The sequence below is a fragment of the Hyperolius riggenbachi genome, chromosome 1 (assembly GCF_040937935.1).
Source record: "Hyperolius riggenbachi isolate aHypRig1 chromosome 1, aHypRig1.pri, whole genome shotgun sequence".
NCBI lineage: Eukaryota > Metazoa > Chordata > Amphibia > Anura > Hyperoliidae > Hyperolius > Hyperolius riggenbachi.
In genome coordinates, this window is record NC_090646.1 from 386,447,292 (window position 1) to 386,469,408 (window position 22,117).

Consider the following 22,117-nt stretch of genomic DNA (forward strand, 5'->3'; position numbering starts at 1 on the left):
CACTAGCCTGCTCTATGAAATCATTTAAAATGTTGAATGTATTGTGGAAACTGCAATTATTAGAGAATGATCAAAAGTTATATAAAACGCTATACACCTGAAAATAAAAATGACACCGTACTACACAACCAATTCATTATATCATGAGTTGGTTTTGTTTTTTTGCTTCAGTGTCACTTTAAGGGGGTTTTACCCTTGTACAAGTATAGTAGTATAATTGTTTGTTTTCTGGCACGCTACCATTTTGGTATATTACTTTTATCAACCTGCGTAAAGGTGGCCACACACGATACAATAAAATGATCCGATTTTACGGCAATTCGATAAAAACGATCGGATCTCCTGAAAAAAATCGAAAGCTTTTTTTTCATTCGACTGAAAAATCTGATCGGATTTCCCGTTTTTGTCGATTCTTATCTATCCGGAATGCCAGATATTTTTCTTCAATTTCTCTAAAGATTGTATGGTGTGTGTTGGATTGTTAATTTATTAATATACACACCCAAGAAATTTTCTCTGAGTTTCCAATCGTTTTTATCATAATTGAGGAAAAATTTTACATAGGTGTGTGGTACATTGGTCATATTTTTGAAATGTTACAATCAGTCAGAAAAATTGATTGCAATTCTGAAATTGAACAGATATTTAAAAAATGGTATGGTGTGTGGCAACCTTAACAAAGAGCTGATTCACTCTGAGAGTTAGGAGTTTCCTACTGTACAACACTCATAACCACTCATAAACAAGCCTTTTCTCCTAAGTGGGCATAACATACGTTGTATGCTTATAGTGTCTATGAATTTTTCTGACCGGAAAATGAAAAGGTTAATTACCACAATAGCAATCACTGTAAAATCTCAATTAATTTTCCCCTTCATAAAACAGATTACTACTCCAGATTATTTCATCCCTGTGGAAATAATCCATCTGCTTAGATGCTTCTTTCCTATAATAGCACTGGCCTCACGCCAGCTAACCTCTCCCTGCAGCAGTCACATACACTTAAAAAGACAAAACATTTTTTAGATATCTTATTACAAAAGATCATCTGTAAATACTATAGAAGTAGCCATAAGTAAGCCTATTCCAGGACGTACGTAATCCTTTTTTTGTGCAGCTATGCTCTATCAACCGTTGTTGAATACTCTGAAGTGTTTTTGACACCACAGTTCCCAAATGGTAGTGTGTGTATTTGCTATTTGAATAACATACTACAGAGATTAATCTAGGATCTATGCAGCAAATCTCCTTGTCATAGGGACAGGTGTGCCTTTAAATATGTATATGGCCCAGCTTAAACCCACACAATTCTTAAAGGGAGCCTGAAGCGAGTAAAATTATTTAAAATAAACACATGATGTATCTGCAAATGAATATTACATGCTAACCTCACCGTCAGTTCCTCTCAGAAGCTCACCATTTTCTTCTTACAGTGATCCCTTCCAGTTCTGACAATATTTTGTCAGAACTGAAATACACCAGTTGCTGTCAGTTATATATCAGCAGCTGTCAGTTACAACTGAATATGCAAGGTAAAGTCCATGTTTCCCTATGGCTCAAGTGGCTGATATTACAGTTTAAAGCCAGTGGGTACCGCTTTAAAAATAAAAAAGTCAGATACTCACCTAAGGAGAGGGAAGGCTCGGTCCTAATGAGCCTTCCCTCTCCTCTCCCGGTGCCCTCGGTGCTGCGCTGGCTCCCCCGTTCACGTCCGCCACCGCAGGGACTTCGGAGGTCTTCGGGAGCACTCGGGCTTCCGAAGACGGGCCGCTCCATACTACGCACGCGCGAGTGCGTCATAGAGGGCGCTCGCGCATGCGTAGTATGGAGCGGCCCGTCTTCGGGAGCCCGAGTGCTCCCGAAGGCTTTCGAAACCTCCCTTCGGTGGCGGAAGTGGCAGTATTTGACCGAACTGGTCGAACACTGCTACGGGGGATCCTGCGCGGGACCGGGCACCGGGAGAGGAGAGGGAAGGCTCATTAGGACCGAGCCTTCCCTCTCCTTAGGTGAGTATCTGACTTTTTTTATTTTTAACGTGGTACACATTCATTTTAACAGTGTGCTGACCAGGAAGCTGTTGTGGGGTAATGGCCATTTTTAAAATGGAGAGCGGAGAATTCCATTGATTACAGTGGACAAATGGGCCACAGGAGAGGAGAAAGAGGTTGAGAAGTAGACTACACAGGAGGTAAGTATGACCTGTGTATGGTTATTTTGACTTTTTATTTTCAGTTCAGGTTCTCTTTAAGCAGCTGCATCTAATAATATTATCATGAAAAACATAAGGTTCCTTCTACATCTTCCTCCTGTTAAATGCTAGGTGTGGTGGCTGAAATTTTTGTTCGTATAAAAAAAGTAGGCAGTTAAAATCTGACAGAACCAAGGTTTTGGGCCAGACCATCGCCTTATGGGGGATTCTCAGGGTTTTCTTTCTTTTCACAGCATTTCCTGAACAGCAGTTTAACTGCCAAAATAGTAAGATATCAGCCGGCCTCCCTAATCACTTGCACACTATTTTGTCAGTTAGACTTTGCAACTGCTGTTCAGTAAATTCTGTTGAAAACAAAGAAAACCCTGAGGCCCCGTTTACACTTAATCAGTTACTCTCAGTTATAAAAGAAAGGTCAACTGATTTTCAAAATAAGTCCCATGTTTTTCTATGGCACCTTTCACACTTAACGCGTTTTAACTGAAATCTTTTTCACAATGCACTGCTATGGAGAAGAAGAAAAAACGCAAACTAACTGATTAAGTGTAAACGGGGCCTGAGAACGGAGCAGTGCTTTTCAGCGCTGCTAGATTTGGGCGCAGCCGGCGCCTCCATAGACTTCAATAGGAATCATTCCTATTGAAGTGCTCAGTGAGTAACGTCGGCTCCGTCAGAAGACAGAGCCGAAGTTGCTTAAAAACATAATAATTCGGCCTCCAGCAATCGCTGGAAGCCGAATTATTTCATTCCCCTACTATCCATGTCGGCCTGGAGGGGGAATAGTAATTAAATCGGCCCGGACTTGTGCAGAAGCAGGATCAGCTATATAACGCTGTATCCTGCGCCCAAGTCTACCGGCGCCGATTTCAAATGTACGCCCTGAGAATCCCCTGTGAGGAGATGGACTGGTCCAAAACCTGTCGGTTCTGTCAGATTTTAACTGCCTACTTTTTTGCGATAGTGGTCCTTTAAAGTCCAGGGTTTTTGTTGTACCCTCAAAGGTATCAACATATCTCAACTGGCATGACAAGGAGAATAGTAGTTTAGTAATAATTCCTATATTTGAATAGCACTTTTCTCCTGGCGAACTCAAATCACTTGTGAGGCAGCTACTAGAGCGCACTCAGTAGGCAGTAGCAGTGTTAGGGAGTCTTGCCTAAAGAATTCCTTACTGCTGGTGCTGGCTTACTGAATAGGAAGAGCCAGGATATGAGCCCAAGTCTCCTGTGTCAGAGCCCTTAACCATTACACTATCAAGTAAAATGGTAATTCACAAATATTGTGTTGTGCAGATATATGCCTGGCTTAACCACTTCCTGCTAAATAGACATTTATAAACATCCTATTCGTGCACCTTTAGTGCAAATAGGATGTTTATATAAACATGCATTCTGCCTAAGTGGCAGCCCATGGCCTGAAGTGGTTAATATTAAAAAAAAAGCTTTTTTTTTTACCAATTCTCAGATTTTGTCTGATCAGTTCAACATTCAAAGAAAATACTCCATACCAATCGACTAAGAAAACGTATGGAGGCGCCCAGAGTATAGTTAACGTAAATCGTAAAGTATAGGAGTAATTCGGTCTTACCTCCATAAATGGACAAACCATATAAGTAAAAGGTTTTAATGATGCACCAAAAAGACAATGCTTTTCACAGGTACTGACCCGCTTCCTCAGGTCAATAACAGAGTGCCTAAGTCTGTAGCCGTCACAGCTGTGGGTGCCTCTTTTCCACCTGCTCTGTGAATGTTACATGTTTAACAAAAGAACATGGGAACATATTTAATTATTTGTGTGGTATTAGTTTAAGCAGACTGTGATTGTCTATTGTTGTGACTTAGATGAAGATCAGATGACATTTTATGATCAATTTGTACAGAAATCCATATAATTCCAAAGGGTTCACATACACATACTTTTTACTGCTTACTGTATTTGCTTTAAAAATAGGCAGAACATAAGGTATTTGCTTTTTCAGTTAAAATGTAACATTCATGGTTGATCAATTCAAATAAGCCATGGAGCACTAGATAATAGTCCAAGAAGGGATTATTGTTATTCTTCATAAAATTCAATATATTGCTTTAACTAGAGAACACTGTGTATAAAAAATTGCAACCAGGAAGCATTTCTGAATGTGCTGTGAGGATGTTGCATCAGCAAAGTTTTAACCTGCTGCTCTGCCATGAGCTATGAGCTATGCTCCAGGCTCCCGGACTGCTGATAGTGCAAAGCTAATATGTGCTGCACATTAATTGTATATTATACCGCTGTTCTTATAATGTATTCCTGGACAAACCTCATTTCTCTTTCAGCAGTTGTCAATAGAATTGAACATTTGTGCTAGTTTAGAAGCTGTTGTACAGTTTTAAAACTATTTTACCTGATACAGTTTCATTTTTTACACATTTCAATTCCTGAAATTCTCATTTTTTTCAGTGAAGGGTGCTTTGTGTTGGTATAGTCTTAGACTATGGCTATCATTCATAGAAGTGTTGTCGGTAACAAAAATCCATGCGGGGAAACACCGCTGTCGGTATTTCAGCCTTCTGGGTGGTCATTCATAAAAATGTTTCTAGTTGTGATAGGAGTGCGGAGATATCCCGCTGTAGGCTAGCGTTAGGCTGTCGGTAGGCATGCGGAAACAGGAGAAGCTGGCCGAGTCCCTCCATGCGGTGTTCTCTCTGCTGCTGCTTGGGAGGTCTGTCGCATTTACTTACATGTACTCCGCATGCCTATCGCTACATCCAGGGGAGCGGTAATCCCCGTCCGCATACCGCTTGCGTTAATTTTTATGAATTTACAGTTTGTTACATTTCCGCATAGAATCACCGCACAATGCGGTAATTTATCGCTCTGCTCGGGAAAGTCAGCTCCGCATGGGGAAACAGCCTTTATGAATACACATTTTACTCAGTGCTCTGTAAAGTCGGCTGTTTTTAGCATTACCGCATGCGGGAACGCTTTATGAATGATAGCCTATGTTGGAAAAGCCGTCATAGTGTCACTTACTGGGACAATGTGTGTATATATATATATATATATATATATATATATCAGAATGATCTTTATTTCGCCGAGTGCAATGACGTCGCGCCCGGAATTTTTTGTGGTTCACACGGCAGGGAAAGGTGTTATACAGATAAGGGGCATTTCGTACAGATGGGAAAGGAGCGAAATATCTACAAACATACATCCAAACTTTACAGCATAACAGTAAGATTAACATTACAGCATAACAGTAAGATTAAGCATGACAGCATGATGAGCAAAAACATAAGTAGGGGGGTTACAGCATGACAATGTGGCGAGCAAAGGGGATTCCATGGTTGAACAACAGTGCACCGTCAGTGCAGGCTAGGGAGGGGCTAGGGGGGCTTTGCTAGGGTGGTAGTATGAGTTCAGTAGGTGGACAGCTTGGGGAAAGAATGTGCTCAAATGTCTGGAGGTCTTGGTGAGGATCGATCTGCATCGGCGTCCCAAAGGCAGACGGTCAAAGTATCGACTGCCAGGGTGAGTGGGGTCGTTCAGTATTTTGTTTGCCCTAGACCACAGTCTGGAGGTGTATAGGAGATCTAAGGGTGGTAGGGGAGACCCAATGATCCTTTCGGCAGCATTGATTACTCTCTGGAGCTTAATTCTGTTGCTCGCCGTGGCGCCTGCATACCAAACAATAGAGGACTCCACGGTTGCGGTGTAAAAGGTGATCATTCGTTCACCCGGCATCCCAAATTTCCTCAGCTGCCTCAGGAAGAACAGCCTCTGCTGGGCCTTCTTCTGGGCCTTTGAGGTGTTTTCCACCCACCTTAAGTCATCTGTGATGGTGGCACCCAGGTAACGGATGCTCGGCTCCCTGGAGACGTCGATGCCCTTGATGGAGACAGGGTTGAGTGAGTGAGGGCGCCTTCTGAAATCCACTATCAGCTCGACTGTTTTTGTTGCGTTGAGTACAAGATGATTGTCTTTGCACCACTTGCAGATGTGTTCGATCTCGTCCCGGTACGTGCGTTCATCGTCACTGCTTATGAGACTAAGTATGGTGGTGTCGTTGGCAAATTTTATGACCTTGACAGAGTCGGCGGAAGAGGTACACCTGTTGGTGTAGAGGGAACACAGGATGGGGGACAGTACACACCCTTGCGGGGCACCCGGTCTTGTGATTCTATCCTGTGAGGAGCAGTTGCCGAGCTTCACTCGTTGTGTTCTGTCTGTGAGGAAGTCCTTGATCCAGGAGCACAGCAAGGAGTCTAGGCCAAGGTGTACAAGATTGCTGTATAGCGATGTCTGGGCATATTGTGTTGAAGGCCGAACTGAAGTCAAGGAAAAGGATCCTGGCGTAGGTGTTCGGGTTGTCGAGGTGGTCAGTGATGTGCGCCAGAGTGATGTTGATGGCGTCCTCGATAGATCTGTTTGGCCTGTAGGCAAACTGAAGTGGATCCAGGAGGGCGTCAGTGGAGTGCTTCAGGTGGTGGAGGACCAGCCTTTCCAGGATCTTTATGATGGTGGAGGTGAGTGCTACGGGCCTGTAGTTGTTAAGATCGCAGATCCCCGGCTTCTTGGGAACTGGAATGATTGTGGATTTTTTGAGGCAGGCTGGTACTTTGCCCTCCGCCAGTGATTTGTTAAAGAGCGAGGTGAGGACGGGAGCAAGTTGGGTTGCGCAGGTTCTCAGGCAGATAGATGACACGCCATCCGGGCCTGAGGCCTTCCTTGAGTTGAGTCTCCGGAGGTGTTTCAGGACGTCAGCTTCCTGGACCACAAGAGCTGATCCAGGTGTCATAACTGGTGTGGTTACTTGTGCCCCGAGTGTGGGGGGATCCCTCTCGAACCGGCAATAGAACTCATTGAGTTTCTCGGCAAGGTCTATGCTGGGTGGTGCATGCTGGGGGGAGGTTTTAGGTTCGTGGCTGCCCTTAGGCCTTTCCAGACTTCCCTTGGATTGTTAGACTGGAGGTTGAGTCGCAGCTTGTCCGAATAGTTCCGCTCTGCTACCTTGAGTTCACGGTTTAGGGTGTTCCTTGCCTCTCGAAACTCCTCTGGGGTGCCTGATTTGTAAGCGGTCGCCTTGGCTTTCCGTAGCTGGTGCAGTTTGCCGTTGAACCAGGGCTTGCTGTTTTGGAAGACTTTGAAGCTCTTTGTCGGGATGCATGACTCATCGCAGAAGCTGATGTAGGAGGTGATGTTCGTGGCCCATTCCTCCAAACAAGGTGACCCCAGGGCTGACCAATCGGTGCATTCGAAGCAGGCCTGAAGTTGTTGCTTCGCCCCCTCTGACCATTTCTTGACAGTTCTCAGGGCGGTTTTAGTGGACCCAAGCTGCCTCTTGTAGGTGGGGATCAGGCGGACAAGGCAGTGATCAGAGTTGCCGAGGGGAGCCCATTGGGTGGCCCTGTGCGCGTCCTTGAGCACGGTGTAGCAGTGGTCAAGGGTGTTCTCCTGCCTGGTGGGACACGTTATGTGTTGTCTGTAGCGGGGGAGCTCCTGTCGGAGGTTGACCTTGTTGAAGTCACCCAGTATGATAAAGAGGGAGTACAGGGAGGGATGTCTCCCACTGGGTGATGGAGTCGCATAGCTTGCCAAGGGCGCTGGAGATGTCGGCGTCAGATGGGATATAGACCCCGACCAGGACAAGGGAGGAGAACTCTCTTGGGGGAGTACACTGGTCTGCAGTTGACGAGAAGGAGCTCAATGTCTGGTGTGCAGCATTTGAACAGGGTGGTGGAGCTGGTGCACCAAGCCGTGTTGATATAGAGGCAGATGCCTCCATCTTTCTTCTTCCCGGAGAGGGATGGATCACGGTCGGCCCGAATGAGGTCGTATCCCTGAAGGAGAAGGGAGTTGTCTGGGATGGTGTCCTTCAGCCAGGTCTCTGTGAAGCAAAGGATGTGGGTGCACCCTTCCAGCTCGCGTTTATTGCCGAGCAGGATGAGCAGTTCATCTAGTTTATTTGGAAGGGATCTGACGTTGGAGAGTAGGATGGCAGGGAGGGGCGTGTGTAGGCCTCTCCTTTTGAGTTTCGTAAGTGCTCCTGCCCTACACCCTCTGTAGCGGCTGCTGTTCAGGGCTCGTTCGGTGGGCCTGGTGAGGTGGTCGATGTGGGCACAGATTGAGCCCCACAGGAGTGGATCAGCCAACGTTTCGCTGATAGCATGGGTCTCCCAGTACCAGAGTTCCTCGCCTGAGTGGGTGACTATGTGCCTAGCTGGAGGGGTGGGTTGACCTCTGCAGGGGGGGGGGGGGGGTTCGGCTTCTGCAGGACATGGCCTGAGTGACCCCGCTTTGTCGGCTGGTGGTGACAGTATACACAGTGGTGCGTGAGTAGGATGTGAGAGAAGCACCAACGCCTGGCCCCGTTAGCCGAGGGGAGGGGGGGGGGCAGCAAGTTCAGCATTGAGAGTAGCAGGGTGCAAGTTCAGCATTGAGTGTAGCAGGGTGCAGGGGAAGCAGGAGAAGCATTGAGTGTAGCAGGGTGCAAGTTCAGCATTGAGTGTAGCAGGGTGCAGGGGAAGCAGGAGAAGCATTGAGTGTAGCAGGGTGCAGGAGAAGCAGCAGCACCAGTCCCCGTTAAAGTTTTTAGCTGGGCCGTCAAGTTTCAGCATTGAGTGTGGCAGGGTGCGGGAGGCTCAGTACAGAGGGGAGATGGGCACAGCAGGTCAGGGCACAGAAAAAGAGAGACACAGCAGGACAGGTCTCAGACATACACTGGTGCCACTCACAGATCGTTGCTCTTTCCTCTGGTGGTGTTCCTTTAAGACCTGTTCCTGCAGCGGGAGGCCTGTTCCTTTAAGGAGGCGTGCCACGTGGTCCGGGCCTTTCCAAGCTGTGTGTGATGCAGCCAGTGCGGGCAATCGGAGGGCTGCTGTAATCCTGCGTGGTGTCTTGGCTGAAGCTGGTCACCTGGAGGGCACCCGGCAGCGGAGCTGGAGGGTCTACAGCACGGCGGCTGGCGGGAGAGTGCTGGGGCAGGCAGCAGCAGCAGCTCTGCGGGAGCCGGGATGATCGCGGGGAGCCAGATGGACCTAGTGAAGTCCGTGCGGCCTTGGCAGCAGGGATCGCTGGAGGCCGCGGTGGGGTCTCTGCGGGAGCCGGTTCGGGATGTGCCAGACTGCGGAGGTGACCATGGGCTGTGATGTCCCTTCTCCAGGGTGGTGGGAGGCCAGCGGTTTTTGCGGTAAGGAGGCAGGCGGGCAGCGGTGAGTGGGCGGCTGAGTTGCACGCTACTGCGGAAAAACTGCTAGGCTGCTAAGCTACTTAGCTAAACTAAAAACTAAACTAAACTAAAACTAAAACTCAAAAAGAAAAGAAAAAAAACAAAAACAAACTAAAAGTAATCGCCTGAAATCCCCTTGAATCCCAGGAGCCGTTGTGAGCCGTGGCTGCCTACAGGGGCGCCAGTTTAACTATATATGATATGGGGTCACAGGAACTACTGCTAGCACGCAGGAGACAGTAGATGTGTCAGAAAGTCCAGTTTATTTAAGCCAAGACAAAACAGAAACAGGCTTTTCTCCAGTAAGAGGCAGTAATACAAGTAAATCAAAATGGCTTACGTCCGCTTTGTAGAAAAAACAGAGTCCTTGCTCTCTGAGCAATCTGAGGGCCCGTTTCCACTATTGCGGTTTCCGCTGCGATTCCGCAGAGTTTCCCCGCATATGATTCGCACGGGGAAACTCTGCCATAGGGGATAACGGCGCCGCGGCCGAATCGCTTGCGGGAGCGATTCGGCCTGAACCCCCTGCAGAATTTGCGGCGGAGGCTGCGAATCCCATAGCCGTGCATGGCACGGCTCATTGGATTCGCTTGTGATCCCGCCTACCCGCTCAGTGCCGGCGCACGCCGCACTAGTGGAAACGAGCCCATATAGTCCAGAAAAATGTTTTTTGTTGCTCACACATTGATTGGGACAGGCTGTTTTTTTGGACATTGAGCACACAGCTTTATACTGCAGTGAGCAGATTTGTCTCTGTGGCCTGCTACTCAAAAAGGCCTGTAATGGTAAAACTGATAAGATTTTGGAAGCCTTCTCATCAAACCAACTTTTAAGCAGCAGTGTCTTTCACAGAGTGACAAATGAACACCCAACACCAGCATCTAACTGGAGACTAATTTAGAAACCTTGCTAGTATTTTCTGGCCAAGCACAGTTTTGCTACAAGCTCTTTCACATGTTTTAATAGATCCACCAGAGTTTTCTCACAGGACCTTGTCTACTATAAATTAGACATACCATGCTGACCAATGTACAGGCAAAGGCAATACTAAGAAAGGAACCTGCAAGAGAGAAGATGGTGTTAACAAGTGCCTCAATACTTATTTCTGATAGATTCTTATTGGACACTGCATTTTAGAGGTATTATTTGTGGGTATGTGAGTTGGGAGATGAGCTGAGGATCATTTCATAGTCTCTGGAAAAAAATCGATAGAGAGCATCCAACATCTCAGATGCTTCCGCTTTTTTGCTTAAGATTACCTTAAACTTCTGATGACTACCAAAGGATTTCGAGAGGCATGCTCAATTGTGGAAATAGCCTTTTTTTTAAGCTAGGATGGCCCCAAACATTAAGAATTCGTGATTATCCAGATAAAGCTATCTGCAGCCTCCTTCTGGTGGAAAATTATGTTCTGTGATGATCTATCTATAAAAGGAGTTCAGTACACAACAAGGAAATATGGGCAGGGTATTACCGATTTATGTTGTGTCCCCTACATTAGAGCATACAGACAGACAAAAAAGTCATGTCTTTCAGATGTCTGCATACAGGCTAAGCAGAACACCGGTAATTATTTCTGCATTTTCTAGGAAATTAGTTTAAAAAAAAAAAAGACAAAACTAGACCAAATAAATTCTTAGTCCTAGTTCAGCTTGTCTAGTATATTTCTTGTAATATGCATTGTCATTATCAGGTGTAAAACCTTTGTCAAGCACTTAGACAGTTTGCAGATGCAGTAGAGATGTAAGATGACCGAGTTCTGCTAAATATGACCATGGCAACAGTGGGGCCATTTTTGCCTTAAAGAGACTCTGTAACAAAATGTTGAGCCTTAATTCTTCTATCCTATAAGTTCCTATACCTGTTCTAATGTGGTCTGTCTTACTGCAGCATTTCCTAGTTGCACTGTCTCTGTAATAAATCGTATCATCTTTCCTCTGTCATCTCTGTTGGGCTGAGGGCTGGAATGTGTGGAATGTGCAGCACTGCTTGTCATTGGCAGAAGCTATACACACCCTCTCCAAGCTCTGCATGAGTCACACAATAAGCTGTTCTCAGAGTGGTTAGAAGCCATGGTTTTTGTTTGTAAACACTGCATAAAACTGGCAATTACAAGCCAGGATTGCAGCAGGGAGCGGCAGAAACCGCACAGAGGGGCCCATGAGAACATAAGGAGTAGAATGGTATGCGTTTTAATGCAAGAATTTTAGAGTACAGATTCTCTTTAAGCTATGAGTGAAGACCATAAAGATATGAGTAAAGTATGTTAAGATGACAATCCACTATACAGAAGGATTAGTTGTTTGTGTCAAAAATTGAAGTATGAATGTGACTTTCATAAACTGTTGTTTTGTTGCAGAAATCTTATTCAGGAGAGAATACAGCTAGTGTCATTGCCCGCTCCTGTGCTGCCACGGCACTCTCTCTACTGGTGCCAGTGCTTGTTGTGTCTTTTAAGGAAAAGGTGGAAGAAATTCTCAGCATCTTCACTGCCAGGTTACCTGGGAAGCCAGAAGCGGATGAGGCACAAGCTCTTCAGGTCCATATGGGACTGGCACTGGGAATGTTCATCTCACGCTTGTCTGAGGAGAAAGTCAGGTACATTAGGGGAACTTCAGCTTACACGAACATACTGTTATTAAGTTACATTAGTTAAGTTAATTAAAATAGGTAATATAATCTCTTACCAACCATGTTTTAAAAGAACAGGCAAATGTTTGTGATTTCATGGGGGCAGCTATCTTTTTGGTTGAAAGGAGGTGACAAGGGAGCTTGAGACACAGTTCCAACTGTCCTGTGTCCTGATCACCCGTCCAGCTGCGCACGCTAGGCTTCAAATCTCAAATTCAAAATGAAAAAAAAACATATTTGCACCAAAACAGCAGAAGGAGAACAACATCAAAAATCCCATCATGCTTTGCACAGCATCAGGGGAAAAATGCCCGGGCAGATTTCTTTGATGGGGCGGAGCTTAGCTTCTGTGCAGTTAAAAATTAAGCTTGGGTAAGAAAAAGTTCTGATGCTGTGAAACGGTTAAAGAAACACGATGCCTTTTCAGTGCTGCTGAGTAGATTTTTAGTCTGGAGGTTCACTTTAATTTCAGAAGCATAATCTGGCTCCCACAGAGAGCACTGATTACTTATCATTTTTGTATAGATGTTTCATACCTGTAATATCAAAGCTATTATAGTGATCAATAAACACATTGGTTTCATATGTTAGGATCTGCTGGTACACCTTTAAATACACTGTCATTTTGTTTCTTACAGTGATACATCTGGGCAGCAGATGAACTTAATAATCATGAAAACTTTGGATGCTTTGGAAAGCTGCTGCTTTGATACCAGTTTGGAATTCAAGTAAGATCATTATGCACTGTGTGTATTCAGCTGGTTTCTAAGGTACCAACATGCATGAGATGTTTATTATCTGACCCAGGCAGATTAAATAATAAGATTAAGGTAAAGAAAATCTTCCATACACAGTGTTGTGGTTAGTATTCCTATAGCAGGGCCGCTAGGTAGAAAAGGTGGCTGACGCCACCTGTCTTTGACAGATCTTGAAAAAATACCATCACCTCCTTTGTAATGATATTGTTTATTAAATATACTGTAACTTGTAATCCAATGTTTCAGGGCCATGTTATGTCTTTTTTTTTTTTTTTTTAATCAAGGTAAAGCCTCAACAGGCAAAATCTGTCTATTGCATAGGCACTGCTCAAAACAAGAGAAAGACCCCCTGGTGTCCAAGGCATCTCCACCCTCGCTGTACAGCGAGAGATATAGTATGTCTGTGACACTAATAGAAACCCAACCTTAGCCCAATTGCAGAAAACGAGATAAGAAAGAGACGTTTCCCCCCCCCCCCCTCCATTGTCATAAATACGTATATCTTAGTTGGTTGTACAAATGTAGTATTATTTATACAGTGCCAACATATTATCTGTGCTGTACAGATACATTTTTACTCATGCTAAGTTAACATAAATTCATCAATCAGCAATTACTGCAATATAAAGATAGGAGAGAGGGCTCTGCCTGCAAGAAATTACAGTCCAAGTGGGTAAGGGGTTTATACAGGAGGTACTATAAGAGAAGATGTAAGCTGTAAATAAAATATAGTTCAGTAGGCAACTAAAGTGGCCAAAGATTATAAACATAAGTCAGAGGTCAAATCATTTATTGCTTGTCCAATAGACCTGGTATACCTACAGCATGTCTGTTACTTTATGGCACTGGGCCGTCAGATAAGTGCCTTTGAACCTGCTAATGAGTGGAAGGGTCTTTTGGCAGACCCCTTAACTTTTTGCCTTGTGTGTAAAATAATAGTCAATAAACCACATGGAGCTGTAGTGTTTTTATTTCTTCTTTGGGGCTATTCTCCGGGACCTCTATCTTGACCCATTTATGTAGAAAATTCAAAAAGGGACCTGCTGCCCTTAAAGTGACAATGCTTAAAATATATATTTGCCATCCATGCCAGGTGCCTTTGGTCAAAAGGCTGTAATCCAGTCCCTAACATTGATTGCACTGTATGTTTTGAAGTGGTCATTGCACAGTTGGACATTATAGTGTTAATGGCAATAATCTTTACTCCCCACTATTTGTTTTGTTCTATGTACAGCGTTATGGAAAATGTTGGGGCTATATATCGTAAAAAATAGTAATATTTATAGTGCCCCAATTACAGGAATACGAGAGTATTGTTTCATTTATGGATACTGGAATATATTCTGTCCACATGCAGTGGTTTTCAAAGGTGTACCTGAGTTTATACAGTGATTTCCACTACAGAATTATGTCTGTTTTTAATGCAGTGCCACCTGAGCGCCCAAACATCACGGCTATCTAATATTGGCTTTCGTCCTTGTCACTGGTGTACAAAGATATTTCTGGATTATATGAATATTTAATAATCTGTAGATAATACAATCTTCAAATTGTTCGTAATTTTACCTCATATGACCCTATTCTTACTTTTTTGCACTCACATATTCATTCTTTTACTTTGCTTGGAGGATGTGGCATCATGATTAGCCCCAAAATTGACATTTTTGATTCATCAAGCTACAGGTCAGTTCGCACCCAGCCAACAAGTGGTGTATCCCCCCCCCCCCCCCCCCTTTTTTTTTTTTGCTCAGGGCCCAGCAGCTCTTGGTGTTTTTTTATACAATCATTGTAGTGACTACTTTCCTATCAACTTAGATGTAAAATGGCTCACCGGGTGTGTGTATATATATGTATATGTATATATATATATATATATATATATATATATATATATATATATACATATGTGTGTGTGTGTGTGTGTGTGTGTGTGTGTGTGTGTGTGTGTATTACGACTTTGCTAGTCTTATGTTTTCCCTGTCTTTGTTTTGAAATTTCCAGGCATCAAATTCAAAATGAGCATATATTGTGTATTACACCATCACATTTCTCAGTTTCAGCATCTGACATGTTGTCTTTATAACCATTTCAGTCAAATAAAGGGTGTATATGATTTGCAAATCATTGCATACTGCTTTTATTTACGTTACACAGCATCCCAATTTTGGGGGGAAATGTACAGTATTTTATAATATACCTACATTGTTCAGGTGAGGGGAGAGACAGATGTGATTTTAAAAAATCCAGGAAATGGACTTTGAAGTAAACCTGAACGGACCTAAGAAAACACATGTATTCCATTGAACCTTCCCAGTCCTCTCTCATAACCCCTTCCCCTTACACCCCCCCCCCCCCCACACACACACACACACACACACTAATAAATTATTTGACTAGCACGTCGAATTCATCTTCAGCCACGAGTATTCGTGTCACTGAGTACTTTCTAAGACAAGCAGGTCCTGACTCGTGCATGCACAGTACGGAGGCGCCTGTCATCAACAGCACTCCGAGGAGTCCCAAAGGCTTGATACTATATGGGATCCAGAGCCTTCCTTCTTCTTAGATGAGTATCTAATGCCTCATACACATGAGGCACAAAAGTCACAGGCAACATAAAAAAAGAAAAAAAAACAGCGACAGTCGCCGAAGGTTCCCCAACACCCCCCCCCCCCCCCCCCCCCCGCCGGAAGCTCCATGCATGGAGCATGGGTTGCTGTCACTAATCCGCATACACACACGGTACGCTTGGCGGACTAGCGACAGTTGCGGCGAGAGCTGTTGCCGGCGATTGGCTAGGACTAGCGACGGGGGAACCTGTCGCCGCAACACACGCGTGCCACGTGTTTGTGGCGACAGTTGTGCCCGTGTGTATGCACCATTAGTCTTTTTTTTTTTTTTTTTAAGTTGCTACAGGGTTGCTTTAAGTCACCTGATGTTTTAAGAGTGACAGAAATTAATCACGACTTCATTTATTGCTGTAGAATAGATGTCTGATTCATACACCTGATGCTGTAAATTTCTCATTTTGTCTTTTTCTAGTCAGTGTTATCATCGGTTTGTTTCCTCTGAATTATGCAGCAATGTCTGTGATCTTTGTTCATATTGAAGTCCATGGTGCATTATTTTCATGTGTACAATTCTGCTGAAGCCCCTGAAGATAATCTTATTTTATATGTATTGCAAATATTAGTCTCTGCTATGCTGCCATCTTCTGGTCTGTTCTTAGATAGCTGCAATAGATCTGTTTCTTTGTTTGGTGCTGGTAATATTGGTTTAGGAACTATTTTTAGTCTATGGCCAGTGGTCTATAGTAATGTATCTACACAGATGTCAGACAAAGAAGCTATGCAGCTGTATGCTTGTTGATGACGGATGGCAAGTCTTTTATCATGTAGCTGCTTTTGCTTTTGCAGTCAGGCTAGACAATGAGGTATTTCAACAGCATTCAGTTTTCATCTTCATTGTCTAACATGACTAGTAAAGAGAAAGCCAAGGGATTCCTGTAGGGAGCTGTACCGCCTCTTTCTTGTTGTCATAAGAAGTGTTAGTTTACTTTAGAGTCATACTTCACAAAATACTTTAAAATAGCCTCTGATCAATAATACAAATATGTGCATTTGTTTTGTTATGTTTTTTCACTCTACCATGTTTCATACACCATTCTGAATAGTGCTGTGTGTTTACTAGCAACTGATAAGAATTATGGTCCTCAGATCATGTTTCTTTCCGCCATTGTAGTAGTGAAAATTATCCTGGAAAGACCTACAAAGGAAGCTGTTTGTCTGCAGACAGAAGCCCCCTCAGGAGAGCCCATCTTACTCTTTCTGCCTTTTTAATTGAACTTAGTTTTCCCAAGAAGAAAGTACTTTGTGGGACGAAACGTGTGTGAATAGAGAGCTACTTTTTCAAGTTCCTACTGCCTTTTTTTCCCACAACAGTGGCAGGAAAATGGTGTAAGGAAATTAATATTGGAATTCTGACAGCTGATTTTAAACAGTCAACTAGTAAGAGGACTTTTCTTTTTTATCCCCTTATGCTCCTAGTGGTTCTTGGTCACCATGAGCTGTCTGTGTATTCTCTAGTACTGGTACAAGCCCTATCCCATAGATCTATATCCTTTTGTGTCACCAGCCCCTCCCTCTAGATTATAAGCCTTTGGCAGGGCCCTCTTCCCTTGTGTATCATACTTGACTGTGTGCACTTTACCCAGAATTTGGAACTGGTAATTTTTTACCACTACCATTCCAGTTTATGATCTGGCATTGTACTATTATCTGCATTGTGTTGTGTATCTTATTGCTATTACCTGTATTGTTGTATCTATGGTCCGTTACCTGTATTGTTCTGTCAACCCTGTTATCATTGTCTGTAAGCCTATTTATTGTACAGCGCTGCGTAATATGTTGGCGCTATATAAATCTAATAAATAAATAATAATCAATCCATGTCATGCACTGATGAGGACCAGTTAGTCCAAACTAGGCTGTATGTATGCTGGATTGATGTGGCTCTGTAAAATATACTAGCTATATGCTCACTATACACCAGCGGTTCTGGATGTACAACCTTACTTTCAGGGGAAGAAAGAGATGATTTGCATAATCAGAAGTGATGCGTCATGGGAAACCTTATTTGCTCACTTGAAGCTGAACTTTTGCATATACCTTCCGTTTTAAGAAGGCACAATTTTACTTAGCATGCATAGGTGTTTTTTTTTAGTAAGAGAGCTTTTTGTTTAGCCCATTATACTCTCCTAGTGGTTCCAGGCCACCATGAGCTATTTGGGTACTCTGTCCTCCCTTTTATGTGAGAAGCATTATGAAATGGGCAAAATCAGTAATGCAAACTATCTGTGTTATTGTCAGGCACTACTTTTACTCATTCTTTGAGGAATATCTTAGATATTATTTAAATAATATTTAGACTTAAAGTCTAACATCGGTGAAAAAAAATCTAATATTGTAATAGAATCGACTTTTTTGTTGTTTTTGTCCCCAATGGACTGAATGTCTGTTAATTTTTCTCCATGGAACCTCCATAGAACTCTACCGCTTTCATGTGGAGCTTATTTGACAATAAAAAGGACAACTTTTATTTGGTCTCTGTATCCTTGTTAGCTAGTTGCCCATTCCAGACGAAGTTAGGAGGTTAGGTAAATTAATTTGATGTGAATACAAAGGACTAAGACCTGAGAAGAAATGTTACATGCTAATGAACAGTACAAACCTGAAGTTGGGCTTTAAAGGACCACTGTCACGAAAATCTTAAAATGTAAAATATATGCAAACATATACAAATAAGAAGTATGTTTCTTCCAGAGTAAAATGAGCCATAAATTACTTTTCTCCTACGTTGCTGTCACTTAAGTAGTGCTTGTCACAGTAAGTAGTAGAAATCTGACAGAATCGACAGGTTTTGGACTAGCCCATCTCCTCATGGGGGGCTCTCAGGGTTTTCTTTATTTTCAAAAGAAGTGAATGGCAGTTGCTCTGTCCAACTGCTAAAAAGTGTGCAGCAAGCAGGGAGGCTGGCCAGCATCAGTGTATAAATCTTTTTCAGGTAGTGTCTTTATAAAGAATAAAGGCCATGCTGAGATTCCCCTATGGAGAGATGGACTAGCCAAAAACCTGCTGGTAATGTCATATTTCTACTACTTATTGTAAGTGAAAACAACAAAGCAGAAACGCAATTTATGGCTCATTTTACTCTGGAAGAAACATACTTCTTATTTGTATGTGTTTACATATATTTTACATTTTAAGATTTTCGTGACTGTGATCCTTTAAGCAGGTTTCCTTGGCTAAACCTAGTGTTTCCACACACCATTGTTTTGTGACTGACAGCATCTGTACTTGTGACAGTTCTCATAAATGTGTACTAAGCTTAAGGGAAAATTCCAGTTTGGTTATAAAATTGCCATAAAAACACACCGGTGCTGCAGGTGTCTTTTTGTAATTTATGGTCTAGTGTTTCCACACGCCATTGTTATTTGACTGGCAGCTGGTCATGTTTTCCTTTCTGTAAGTTAGAAGTGCAGGTGTAAGGGTTATAAGGATGGACATATCACCCTGAGTTACCCCCACAGTATAGCTGTCTGGGATATGCACAAGAATTTCTAAACTGTGCACACAGTACATACTTCTCCCCAAAGCTCTTGCAAAAGGTGCTTGCGTATGCTTTTTACTTATGTAAACCATACATTTCGGTTTTTAAATATGTTTGTGACCACTGCAGTTGCAACTACTTACCGTATACTGCAGTGCCATATTACAATAAAAAGTTTTGTTTGTGTGTGTGCACGTGTGTGTATGTTACAGTATATGTATGCATGCTCTTGTCTTTTATGCTGTACTTTTGCTATACCCATTGATTGTGTGATGTCTGTCTGTCCACAGCATAGGCTGTATTCTGGGAGTAGGACTTGTGCTTTGCTTCATGAGTCAGAACAGCCAGACGGACAGCCGAGTCCATGTCTCAGCTACTCTCCGTAAGCTCTATGAATGTCTGCAGAGCGGTGCTGATCAGAGCCGAACTGTGCAAGAGGTAAGAGGCACTCACAGGGATATAAAGGTAGATTTTTTTATTATTTGTATACTAGGTTTTTATTATTATACTGTGAATAATTTGCTGCATGTGCTCCACAGAAATGGACAAGCTATATATTTGCACCTATGTTAGTTAATTATTATTTAGTATTTATATAGTACCAAAATATTCCACAGCACTTTACAGCGTATGTATAGCCTTGTCACTAACTGTCCCTCAGAGGGGTTCACAATCTAATCCCTACCATAGTCATATGTCCATTGCAGTTTATGGACAATTTCGGGTGAAACTAATTAACTTATCTGTATGTTTTTGAGATATGGTAGGAAATCAGAGTGCCCAAAGAAAACCCACACAGTCACAGGGAGAACATACAAACTCCTTGCAGATAGTACCCTGGCTGGGATAGAAATTGCAAATTAAGACTGATAACCACTACACCAAATTGCTGCTCTGTTGATCTGGAAAAGAAGCACATTAACAAAATATCTGCTGTTTAAATCAGCAGAAGCAACTTTTCAAACAGATTAGAACTTTGGAGAAGAAAAAGGGAACAATCTCCATTTCAAACTGGCCTGTCAGACTTTGTGGCTTTGCAAGTCCATTCACTTTTAGTGAAGGACTTGGCTCAAAGTCAGTAATATGATGAATGGTCTGACTGACGAATAGTGAGGCACAGGAGGAGGCAGGCCCTAGAGCAATTTTGTGAGCCAAAGTAGATATAAATGAAATAGAGGCTCTGATTGTCACTGTTCCCAGAAAATTATGCATGTATTTGGAAGTACATGATTTTCAGCTCTACACACACATAGATTGGGAACACAGGTTCACTTTAACATGCCAATTGTACAGTAGAATATGGTTTGTGTGTCTGCACAGGTCTGTAGGTTAATATAGAGCTCTTCACCTTTTTCAGGTGCTGTCATATTCTGTAGCTTGTGTGTCCGTCTCTGCCTTTAGTGCTGGCATTCTTGCAGCTGAGTATGCTGAGGAATACATGAATAAACTGAGGATGCTGACTGAACAGAACCAACAGGTTAGTGTATCCGCCCAGTGGTGATGCTAGGTACATACATCAGATGATTAGTCTCCCTGGATGAATATTAATGTTAAGATTAAAGGAATACTTAAAGAGAACCCGAGGTGTGTTTAAAGAATGTTATCTGCATACAGAGGCTGGATCTGCCTATACAGCCCAGCCTCTGTTGCTATCCCAAACCCCACTAAGATCCCCCTGCACTCTGCAATCCCTCATAAATCAGAGCCATGCTGTGAGGCTGTGTTTACATCTGTAGTGTCAGTCTCAGCTGCTCCCCCGCCTCCTGCATAGCTCCGGTCCCTGCCCCCATCCCTTCCCTCCAATCAGCAGGGAGGGAAGGGATGCAGGCGGGGACTGTAGTTCTGCAGGAGGCGGGGAGAGCAGCAGACTGACACTATAGAGATAAACACAGCCAGCTCTGACAAGCTGTTTGTCAGCAGCGTGGCTGTGATTTATGAGGGATTGCAGAGTGCAGGGGGACCTTAGGGGGGTTTGGGATAGCAACAGAGGCTGGGCTATATAGGCAGATCCATCCTCTGTATGCAGATAATATTCTTCAAACCCACCTCGGGTTCTCTTTAAGTCTAGAAAAAAAAATGACATTTACTTACCTGGGGCATCCCTCAGCCCCCCGAAGCTGGATGGTGCCCTCGCAGCCCCACTCCGATCGTCCTGTCCCCGCCGGCGGCTACTTCCGGTTCGGCGACAGCCGCCGACAGGCTAGGAACGCGGCTGATTTTCCGCGTTCCCAGCCGCTGCTATCACTCTCTATGCTGCTATAGTGCATAGAGAGTGATAGCAGCGGCTGGGAATGCGGAAAATCAGCCGCGTTCCTAGCCTGTCGGCGGCTGTCGCCGAACCGGAAGTAGCCGCCGGCGGGGACAGGACGATCGGAGCGGGGCTGCGAGGGCACCATCCAGCTTCGGGGGGCTGAGGGATGCCCCAGGTGAGTAAATGTCATTTTTTTTTCTAGACTTAAGTATTCCTTTAAAGAGAACCCGAGGTGGGTTTGAAGAATATTATCTGCATACAGAGGATAGATCTGCCTATACAGCCCAGCCTCTGTTGCTATCCCAAACCCCCCTAAATTCACCCTGCACTCTGCAATCCCTCATAAATCACAGCCACGCTGCTGACAAACAACTTGTCAGAGCTGGCTGTGTTTATCTCTATAGTGTCAGTCTGCTGCTCTCCCCGCCTCCTGCAGAACTCCGGTCCCCGCCTGCATCCCTTCCCTCCCTGCTGATTGGCGGGAAGGGACGGGGGCAGGGACCGGAGCTATGCAGGAGGCGGGGGAGCAGCTGAGACTGACACTACAGATGTAAACACAGCCTCACAGCACGGCTGTGATTTATGAGGGATTGCAGAGTGCAGGGGGACCTTAGTGGGGTTTGGACCTTAGAGGCTGGGCTGTATAGGCAGATCCAGCCTCTGTATGCAGATAACATTCTTTAAACACACCTCGGGTTCTCTTTAAACTGATGGCTGTAAAAAACAAAAACTAATGTATGTAAGGCTGGATCCACACTATATAAGCGCTTTTCTGAGCGCTTGTGGAGTACTTGTGATTGCTGAGCACTTTTTAGAAATCACTCCCATTGACTTTCATTAAAATCACGGTAAAAATCTATGTGATCACGCAAATTGCCTATGTTACGATTTTTACGTGATTTTTACCGTGATTTTAATTAAAGTGAATGGGAGTGATTTTTAACCACTTG

At 43.8% G+C, this 22,117-nt stretch overlaps 1 protein-coding gene across 3 annotated transcripts in view; it reads left to right on the forward strand.

Moving 5' to 3' along the window:
- The window catches only part of FOCAD (focadhesin), a 256,927-nt gene that overhangs the window by 199,082 nt on the left and 35,728 nt on the right, over positions 1 to 22,117 (forward strand). For all 3 annotated transcript variants that reach the window (XM_068234405.1, XM_068234403.1, XM_068234404.1), the window contains exons 27-30: positions 11,779 to 12,017; positions 12,689 to 12,778; positions 19,207 to 19,354; positions 20,274 to 20,393. In XM_068234405.1, the coding sequence (XP_068090506.1) occupies positions 11,779 to 12,017; positions 12,689 to 12,778; positions 19,207 to 19,354; positions 20,274 to 20,393 (597 nt within the window). The remainder of the gene's footprint in view (positions 1 to 11,778; positions 12,018 to 12,688; positions 12,779 to 19,206; positions 19,355 to 20,273; positions 20,394 to 22,117) is intronic.